Source organism: Vitis vinifera, chromosome 5, assembly GCF_030704535.1.
Source record: "Vitis vinifera cultivar Pinot Noir 40024 chromosome 5, ASM3070453v1".
In the NCBI taxonomy this organism is placed as follows: domain Eukaryota; kingdom Viridiplantae; phylum Streptophyta; class Magnoliopsida; order Vitales; family Vitaceae; genus Vitis; species Vitis vinifera.
Genome location: NC_081809.1, coordinates 20,205,811 through 20,216,814, shown reverse-complemented (window position 1 = coordinate 20,216,814; position 11,004 = coordinate 20,205,811). Strand labels below are relative to the sequence as shown.

At 36.9% G+C, this 11,004-nt stretch overlaps 2 protein-coding genes across 2 annotated transcripts; both read right to left on the bottom strand.

Annotated features, from left to right (window-relative positions):
- Positions 1-421: 421 nt before the first annotated feature.
- On the bottom strand, positions 422-1,386 carry LOC104879406 (phloretin 4'-O-glucosyltransferase). Its single transcript, XM_019219877.2, is given in 2 exon segments — positions 422-1,017; positions 1,020-1,386. Coding segments are annotated over 2 exon segments (963 nt in total).
- A 3,642-nt stretch (positions 1,387-5,028) lies between these two features.
- Positions 5,029-6,867, bottom strand: LOC100265917 (phloretin 4'-O-glucosyltransferase). The gene has a single exon (XM_002267490.4). The coding sequence runs from the start codon at positions 6,719-6,721 to the stop codon at positions 5,324-5,326; it is 1,398 nt and encodes a 465-aa protein (XP_002267526.1). The 5' UTR covers positions 6,722-6,867; the 3' UTR covers positions 5,029-5,323.
- Positions 6,868-11,004: the final 4,137 nt, after the last annotated feature.

Sequence of the window (11,004 nt, the reverse complement as noted above, 5' to 3'; positions counted from 1 at the left end):
ATTTTGAATATCTCAATTGAGTCATTAGTTTTAAAATCGATCATCAGAATTAACAATAGTTTTGCAACAATTTCATCTAAAATATTGACAGTAGGTAGTTCAATCGCTGTGAAGTTAGATTAGGCTATGATTTAGTTGTAGAAATGTTGATTAAAGAGGCTTAACACCTTAAAATATAACAATAAACAAGCACATGTACTGAATCACTCGCCAGTGGCTGCCGGCAGAAACACTAGTAAAGTGTGGTACCGAACAAACATTTAGTGGTGGCCTTTGCTTTGGCCATGACTAACATGTACCGTATGGTGGCGGCCAGGACTTGGCCGCACCAAAGACCTTTTGTGATATTCATATTACTGACTTGAAATAGGCTCATACAGATACAAACATATTGTTAAGACATTATATAGATTAAGAAGTACTAGTAACCTTGTTTTATAACCTCATTCCACCCAGTGTGTGACACAAAACATCCCACTGATGGATGTGACAAAACCTCAACTTGAGAACACCACGGTACTGTCATTCCTTGCTGTTCCAACTCTTCATGGCAACTCAGTGTCTTTTCTTCTTCATTTTCCTTAACTCGTATGACCCACAGGAAAGGCCGTCCTCCATCCAGCAGCCCGCGAGCAATCTGCTCTGACTGTTGCTTTGACAACACGGACAGGCTTCCAAATGATACATAAATGACAGAAGATTCAGGCTTTGAGTTCAGCCACTGGATATAGTCCTTTGAACAGCGGAAAAGATCGCCTCCAAATGAAGTATCGGATAGATCTTTTCCATCCAGGAAAGCGGACGGAATCAAGGGTCCAATTCCCATCAAGTTAAACTTGTTGATAGCTCCTAGGGCCTCAGATTCTAGTGCATCGTAGCTGTTTACCAGTACTTTCTGGTTGCTTTCACAGTTGAGCATCTCTAGGTGCTTCTGAAACATTGGGAGGACAAATTTGTACTTATTCCCTTTTTGGGGGATTAAAAAGGAGGGAAGATCACTGCTGTTAAGCAAGGGGAGTGAATGCTATGGGCCACCTCTGCTACCCATGGAAATTGGATACCATAGAGTAAGCAAGCAAAGGGACGACCTTCGTTGGCACCGGCCATGATAAGCTCAATAAGAGCTTGGGACCCGAGACGCTCAAGCTGGGACACGAAGTGCTCGACATCATCGCCTTGTTTGAGGCCATGGTCATAGCCATCCGAGAAAGTGGCAAACTCTAATCCATCCAGGTTTGGGGACTTGGACATACGGGAACCGGCGGAAGCGCTAGGGAAAAAGGTGACATGGGCACCAGCACGTATGAGGAGCTTAGCTAGTTGGAGAGTTGGATTGATGTGGCCTTGTACGGGAAGCGTTACAATGAGGATGTGGGGGTTCGACATGGTGCAGTACAAATGAATGCGTATGCAGAAGAGGACCACCTCAATTTGTGGTCGGAACTGCATAGGCTGGAGTTGGAATTTTGTACACGAAATGAGCTATGGCTATGACGATTGTAACGACGCATCGAAGTTCTAAGTTGATTTGTCTTTGACTTAAATGTTATTTTCCAAAATCCATCTTAATTAGAACTCGTTTTTATTGGATAATCACGAGCAGCTGTCAGAAAGCCCAGTCAGACCGAACACGTGCTTTTAACCTAGAGGACTTTTGTCTAAAGGTCGACCCATGGCTAGCTGTCAAAGAGCCTATTGATGACAAGTGCTTTTAACCAAGAGGATTTTTGTCCATCGCACTTTTATTGACAATTGATTGATACTAAAATATAAATTAAAATTAAAAAAAAAAAAGTTTTAGGAAGTACTTTAGCAATGAAATATATAAAAGTTTTAGACACTTACCCAGTCTTAACCCAAAAATCACATCAAAGGATTATCTCAATCCCTATGCATACATTTAACTTTCGTGAGATATCATTTTCAGGTATACTCTATCACCACTCCCAAAAGCATTTTTATCTACATTTATTTTTTGGTGTGCACAAACTAATTGTTATCATCTTGCAAACATGCATGGTGTAAGTTTTATTAAAATCTTGTGTATATTGTCTTAGATTTTGTTTCTTATAGAAAATCTACCAAATTTTTCACAGAAAATTTCAATAATTTCATCACCAATATCAAAATATCTTACATAAAAAGATAAAAGCTAAAGGTGATGAGAAAACAAAGTGAGTTTGTATTTTAAATATAAATTAGTTTATTGCTAAGATGATATATTGCATTCACAACATAGTACATTGAAATCTTGAGACATACCTAAAGATTGGAGAAGTAATAATATTTATTGATTGATGTTGATCCTTCTAAAGATTTCTCTTTTTGTTCAATTAGAGTCATTCTTGACCGTGAAATTTTTTCTAGTGTTGTCTCAACCTATTTAACTTTCTTAAGTTTAGTCTTTCTAATGAAGGGAGTAGTTGTAGGGAGGACTTCTTATATAGCATCATTTTCTATGTAGAATTTGACATTAATAAAGTAAGACTCAATTTCCATAAATAGCTTAGCATTAACATCTACTTTCTTTAACCCTTCTTCGTATAACTTGAAACACTAGTGTAGTGTTGAAAGCATTACCCCATTCTCATAAAGCCATGGTCACCCAAATAACACATTGTAAGATGTTTCACATCGAGTACATGAAAAAAATGTGTTCAAACTTAATTCACTTGTAATAAGATCTAGACAAATCATGTTAATAGCTCATGGTCCCCTTTGTTTAAAGCTTTCAATTGAGCGACTCCATGCTAACTCATTTGTGGCAATTTGTAGTTGCCTTGTCATCACCTTAGGCATGATATTTACTGCAAATCCTTTATCAATTAATATACAAGTGACCTTTTGTTCCCGTATGTATCCTCTAACGAATAGGAGCCAATTATTTGGCTTTGACCATTATTGGAGGCTCTTGTCATTGAAGGTGATGGTTGCATAACCTATCACACAACCGTGGCTTTTGCTCTTAGGTTTCCTTTGCTCCTTTTATTTTTGTGGCATAAGTGTTGGATTCTTGAATGCCTAAATCAATGCAATTTGCATCTCCTCAAGAAGTTGTAGCATTTCATGGCAATTGAAAAGTGATAGAAAGCAATGTAGTCTTGCTACTACCTTTTTTTCTTCCTTGATTTTTCTTGCCTTTATAATAGGAGTACTATATTCTTCATCTTCAATTAACTTATCTTGTTCTAGAGTCTTGTAACAAGAAACTATATTAGTGATTGCTATCATCAACTTATCGAAGAACCCTGGAGAGAAGTATTCCCCAAAGGTGGTAGGGACGATGAGTCTCTACACAAAGAAGTTATCAACTTGTATTACCACTTATTTTATTTTTGACTTCCTTTTTCCTTTTTTTACTCTAAACATCGATTAATGTTTCCCTTGTGTCGCTCCCTCTTGGGAAATTTAGGATATGGATGAAACACTTGCTTTCTACAAGGTTTTCTTTGAGTTACAAATGTCTAACTTGCCTCACTATCTAGCATAGATTCATTATTAGACATGAGGTGAAGAAGGATACCTTAGTATGGCACTTGTGTTTACCTTGACTTAAATGACTCACATTGAATAATACCAATGCATGCTCCTGCTATCTTAGGTAGAGCAGGTAATGGAACAAGATTGAATGACTAAAATGTGATAGTAGTGTGATTTAACTCTACCATTTCATCAAGATCCAAATAAATCCTTCAATATTACATAAGGTTCATTATGAGATCTTTGAAGATGAAACATTTCTCCACTGGGTGACTAATGTTCAATGGTAATGGTAGTAATTTGCATCATCAACACGACCCATTTCTTCTGAGTGCTTTTACTTAGGTAATTCGATAACCTTGAGTTGGATTTTTTGTACAACTCCTAATACATCTAAATCATGTGCAATGCAAGAGATGAATGCTTAAATATTCATATGGTATAATGCATGAAATAAGAACATATTAAAGTAAAATAGGAATTTTATTAAATAAATAATAAAATCAGAATTTGTTACATCATGTCATGATTTTAAGGGTTATATCCTATTACTTATAACTCATTTTCGTGTCATTTCTCTCCCTTCATTGATCAACACTAGTGTCTTTCTTTGCACCATGGCTTGCTATGTTGAGTTCCATATCATGTGCTCAAGTAGCTAGCCAACTCTTTGAAGGTGTAGGGTTGTATCCCTTGAAGGATATATAGAAGGTCCCTATGCATTCCTTGTATGCACATCTCCATAGCCAACAACTCAAATAATCTATTCTTTCTCAGACTTGTATGGATGTTTTGTGAAACTTTTTTCTCTCTATGAAGCTTCTTTTCTCTTGTGAAGTTATTTTTTCAATCCTCTCCACTGAAGAAGGTTACCATTATTTATAAGTAAAGTTAGAGAATTAAATTTGAAATCCCTAAAATTTGATTGCTTCATTCAAAGAATTTAGTTCTTTGATTTTAATCATTTATCTTCTTCATTTAGAAAATTTACTAACAAGAGAATATTTATTTCTAATTCTCTTTTGATTTTAATTATTTGATTTGAATACTGAATTTTAAAGCCTTCTAAATTTCATTACATATCTCCTTTTGAATTACATATCCGTATTCAATATGTATAATTCACCACTTGTGAAGTTGAAATTTTGTTTATTTAAACCATCACAATATTTTTTTTTTTTATCAATTCAATGATAATTTAATCCTTCAATTTATGTCTACAATTTCTATGTAACAAGAATTCAAAATGTCTGTACAAGGGTTCTAGTGGTTTTTCTTTTTCTTTCTTTTTTTTTTTTAATAAAATTGTTTTGTTTGTTTGTCTTTTTTCCCTTTTAAATCCATAACCAGGACCTTCACAACCCAAAAAATGCCTTTTACAATCGACTCTTTTTTAAATCTCAAATTTTATTACAAGGATGTCATTACAGGTTTGTTGAGCATTAAAAATTTGCAAAAGTCCGTACTTCATTTACATCCATATAACATGAAAATTTTGGGAAGTTTTATTAGTTTCAATTCCAAGATTTTAGAAAAAGAAAAATCTACAATATAAAGTATTTAATTCTAAGAAGAAAAATAATACAGATTCAAGTTTTGTGAACCTGGACATGCCAAAATATTGAATCACTCGCGAGTGGCCGCAGTGAGCCAGCAACACTTGGCGAAGTGTGGTAGGTAACATACATTTACTATAGCCATGACCAAATTTACATGTACCTTATGGTGGCGGCCATGACTGAGTAATGATTATAATGCTGTTAAAAGGAAGGTGTCGGTATGCATATTACTGAATTGAGATAGCTCATCTGGATACAAACTCATTGTTATGACATTATATAGATCAAGAACTACAAGTAACCTTGTTGTGCATTACCTCATTCATAAAATTCTTAAGATTCTTGTCAGATGATCCACCTTCCTTCACAGCTTCTCTAGCTAAAACCTTCCATTTCGTTGCGTTCCTTCTCATTTCTTCACCTCTTTCTCCACTTCCCATCACCAGTTCCAAGCACCTCTTGATTTCATCAGCTTCTACTATTCCTTCTTGGTTCACCATCGCCCGTAAACCCGTCTTCCACACGACTTCAATCAGCTTCGCGTTTGTCGCTTGATCAGACCACTGAGGAAATGCCACAACTGGTACCCCAGAAGTCAAGCTCTCTAATGTTGAATTCCACCCACTGTGTGTCACAAAACACCCCATTGATGGATGTGATAGAACTTCAACTTGAGAACACCATGGTACCATCATTCCTTGCCGTTCCAACTCTTCATGGCAACTCAGTGTCTTTTCTTCTTCATTTTCCTCAAGTCGTATGACCCACAGGAAAGGCCGTCCTCCATCCAGCAGTCCACGAGCAATCTCCTCTGACTGTTGCTTTGACAACACGAACAGGCTTCCGAATGATACATATATGACAGAAGATTTAGGCTTTGAGTTCAGCCACTGGATATAGTCCTTTGAACTGCGGAAAAGATCGCCTCCAAATGAAGTATCGGATGGATCCTTTCCATCCAAGAAAGCGGACGGAATCAAGGGTCCAATTCCCATCAAGTTAAACTTGTTGATAGCTCCTAGGGCCTCAGATTCTAATGCATCGAAACTGTTTATCAGTACTTTCGGGTTGCTTTCACAGTTGAGCATCTCTAGGTGCTTCTGAAACCCTGGGAGGGCAAATTTGTACGTATTCCCTTTTGGGGGAATTAAAAAGGAGGGAAGATCACTGTTGTTAAGCAACGGGAGTCCTGGTAATTCAATGGTAGAGGAGGGATGATCGCCCTTGTTCTGGATGAGCTCTCCATAACCATTGAAATAATAGTAATAGATATCAAAAACAGCGGCCGGTTGAGTCCAAACAAGTGCGGAAGGGATGTGAAGGCTATGGGCCACCTCTGCTACCCAAGGAATTTGGACACCATAGAGTAAGCAAGCAAAGGGACGACCTTCATTAGCACTGGCCATGATAAGCTCAATAAGAGCTTGGGACCCGAGACGCTCAATCTGGGACATGAATTTCTCGACATCATCGCCTTGTTTGAGGCCATGGTCATAGCCATCCGAGAATGTGGCAAACTCTAATCCATCCAGATTTGGGGACTTGGACATACGGGTGCCGGCGGAAGTGCTAGTGAAAAAGGTGACATGGGCACCGGCACGTATGAGGAGCTTAGCTAGTTGGAGAGTTGGGTTGATGTGGCCTTGTGAGGGAAGCGTTACAATGAGGATGTGGGGGTGCATCGTGGTGAGGTTTGTATGGCAGTGGTAAGGAAACAGATTGATTTCTGTGGTGGGGTATGCAGAAGATGAGGACGACGTCGATTTGTGATCGGAGCTGCAAAGAGCCGCGTAGATAGGAACGGGGTTGGAATATTTTATTAACACCGAATAAGATATATATTGCTCTGACGCATCATGGAGGAAGTTCTAATTAAAGCTGATTTGTCTTTTCATTTAACTGATACTATTTTCCAAAATCCATCATCCAACTCGTTTTTCATGCCCAATCACGTGTAGCTCTCGGTAAGCCCGTTCCACCCTAGTGCTTTTAACATAGAGGATTTTTGACCGTCACATTCACGTGTACCTGTCGGAAAGCCCTGTTCAGGACAAGTGATTTTATAGTGCAACATGAATAAGCATGACTATCCCTTCTCACTCACCCCGCAGTAGTACTCTTTTGAGTAGAAAAAGGGACACCACTTCTCGTACTAGTACTAAATTTCACTACAACAATAGAACTTATGCCAAGATTAATTTTTGGTCATTTGTAACATGAATAACCATGAGCATAGCTGCTCACTCACCTCGTACTCTACATTCTTGGTCTTTGATTCATCAATTCAACTTTCCTTCAAAACCAAAAGAATATGATCACCTCGTTGAAAGCTCTCTATCGAAGTATATTTAATTAATAAAAATATGGAATAATCTTCAACAAACCTCTATCCAAACCCACACATATAAACAAAGCCTTAGTAAACCCTAGTTTGATTATAATCATTGATTTGTGCTGAAATTGCTTTTTGTTCAAAATATTTCAATATATTTTGAAGATTTTGTTGTGATTTCTATCCTACATAATGAGTAAAAAGCGTCATTTTTTTCCATTTTTTTTATAGTAAGTACGAAATTTCTTAGGAGAAAGGGTTCATTTTTCAAACATTACCCATTTAAGGAATTGTACATGATGATATTGTCATTACTAGGTATCAAGTACTGCTCAATATTTGGGGAATTAATTTTATCAAAAGATATATAGATCTAAATTATATTAGTACAACCTTAAGAGCAATTGAAGCTTTAATACAACCTTTTCTGATCCTACCAAGCCCTTGATCTTTTCCACAGTTCTTCCACCCACAAAGACTTGTGATTTAAGGACATGTCCCACAAACTTTCTTTCATAGTTTTCATTGAGGTACATCATTTTAGGGTAATTTTATTTCTTTATTATTGTCACTGGTTCTCTTTGTGATGTTGCTCTATTTTGACTTCTTTTTTTTCGTTTTGAAAAATGGTGTGTTTGACAAATAAAAATCAAAGGAAAGTGGGACTTGACGTGAAATTGTTTGTTGCGAAAATTTTAGTTTTTTTTTTTTAAAAAAAAAAAAAATTCTCACCAACCAAACATACAAAAAAAAAATGGAAAATTGGATTAGGCATCACTTGGTTAAAATTTTTCTTCCAATTCCATGATTTTCCTCACAATCCAAATGATCCAAATTTAAAATAAGGCAGTGACTTAGGAAGAGGTGAAATATGGAGAGCAAGACGAATGGATCAAGTAGTGACCAAAAAGGTCTACCAATGAGGATAAGCAACCTCAGATGACGAAGCTAATGACTCTCAATGACACAAACGAAGCATGCTCGGTAGAATAGTGTCTTGGAGCGACTTGAGAGAGAGCACACGCTCAACCTCAACATGTCGGTCAGGAAAACAAGTATAATAAACCTCATGTCGGTCATGAGAACAAATATAATAAAGCTCCCAAGTGTCCTCACTATAAAAGCACTCGATAAGGAGGTCATTTAGGTCAATTATTAATTAAAAAGTATAATATACCTTAATAAATGATTAATTTATTACCTATTCGATAAAATAATAAACTATTGATTTTTCGATTAACCAAATAATCATTTAATTAATAAATTTTCCTTGATCCCAGACTATTAATTTATCGAGGTTTAACTATATAATAAGAAAAGCAAGTCAATTGGTAGAATTTACTCATCTTGAAGCAAGTCAATTGTTATTTTCTTTAAATCCATAACCAACATCTTCACAGGGCAAAAATACTTCTTACCAATTGAATCTTTTTTAGAGTTTCGAAGTTCAACAAAGGCAAAGACAAGAAACAATAACACAAGTTTAGGTTTATAACCTTTATCAAACTCAGCTATGAATACAAAATCAATTTATAAACATGAACTGACGGGCATGAGAAGATAAGATACCAAATCAGTGGTCATAATGTAAAGAGTATGGTGTGTCTTTAGACAGGGACCATCAATGCCAGCTTTTGGTTTCCCATTAGCAATAAATGCAAAATTGTCTGGTAATGCGCCTTAGCCATGCATTTGAAAGATCATTTGTGATGGGGCTGGGTTTCAGAAAGCAATAAATCTCCCATAATTTTATTTTCTTGTCGTGCCAGCTGTTCAATATGGCCTCTACCAATTAATAATACTACTTATAGTAACATAATAAATAATAAAAATCTTGTGATTAAGACTACCTATATTAGCCTGATCATAAATAATAAAAATCTTCTTGAAAATGTTTAAGTTAATATGAAAGTCTTTATCATAAACTCAGAGATAAACACATTGTGATCAAGCACTATTAACTAGTGACTACTAGCTAGTAACCTTGTATGACCTCATCCATAAAATTCTTAAGGTTCTTGTCAGATGATCCACCTCCCATCACATCCTCTCTTGGCTAAATCCTTTCATTTCTTTGCATTCCTTCTCATTTCTTTCACCTCCTCTTAATCTCATTGCTTTCAACTATTCCTCTTCACGGTCACGCGTACACCCGTTTTCCACATGTCTTCGGCTAGCTTTGCGTTTGTTGATTGGTCGGTACACTAAGGAAATGCCACAACTGGAACCCCAGAAGCCAAGCTCTCCAAGGTTGAATTCCACCAAACAATGTGTCACAAAACAACCCAGTGATGGATTTGAGAGAACCTCAACCTAAGTGATAACCACAACATTCAAACCACCGAGATTTCCTTAGCTTCTCACTTATCTTATCCACCAGATCAGTTGCGATTGAATGAAACAAATAAACACTTATCTACTTTAAGAGATAACCCTTGACTATATTTAAATTTATGTTATGTATTTTTAAATTTTTTTTATTGTGTATTTCAAAACTTCTTCTGTAATTGTATATAAATGAGAATAGCCACCCGGTTTTTGGCATTGAAGCCAATACCATTTTACAGATTTCTACAGAGTTTTACATGGTATCAGAGCGATTGGCATACGCCTAATTTCAATCGATCCTTTACTTCTCAACTATGGCCTTCTCTTCTTCCGCTTCCTCCAATGTTATCTTTGCTCCTCCAAACATTGGTCATCTGGTGTCGATCAAGCTGAGTGACACAAACTATCTTATATGGTCATCTCAGATTGTGCCAGTACTGAAAAGTCATGACTTGATGGGCTTCGTGGATGGTTCTGAGCCGTGTCCATCAAAATCTCTTGATGGTTCTCTTAATCCAGCATATATTCTCTAGAATAAGAAAGATCAGTGTGTGTTAAGTTGGATCAATGCCACTTTGTCTGACAAGGTGCTAGCTTCTGTCTATGGCATCACATCTGCTCGAGAGGTGTGGAGTTCTCTAGCAAACAAGTTTGCCTCTCAATCCAGAAACCGTGTACACCACCTAAAGCGAAAGTTGCAGACTCTTCATCAAGGGTCAATGAAGTGCACTGATTTTCTTGAAAAAACGAAGTTGGTGTCTGATGAATTATCTGCAGTTGGTAAGCCACTTGAGGATGATGACTTAATGTCTTATATTGTGAGTGGTCTCAACCCATCCTTTAATCCCTTTATAACCTCTCTGTCCTTTGCCACTAGAGACAAGAATGTTTCTTTTGAAGATTTTCAAGCCGAGCTCTTGTCCTATGAACTGTTATTGGAAAACCAGAATATTGCTATACCACCTGAGACAAATAATTTTGCTTTCTTCACTCCCAAATCCAACCAACAGCAGTACAATCGCAAACCCAAAAACCCAAGTAAACCATATTCACGTCCTTTATTTTCACAAAATCCTCGTCCTCGATATTCACCACAACCCTCTGGTTTACCTTCCTCACCTCAGCCAAATCAGAAGCAGCACTCATTTTCCACTCCTAAGTCACCTTGTCAAATCTGTGGAAAACTAAGTCATAAGGCATTAGATTGCTTTCATAGAATGGATTATGCATATCAGGGTCGTCATCCACCAACCCAGTTAGCTGCTATGGTGGCACATAGCAATGCTGAGCAAGAGGAAGAGACAT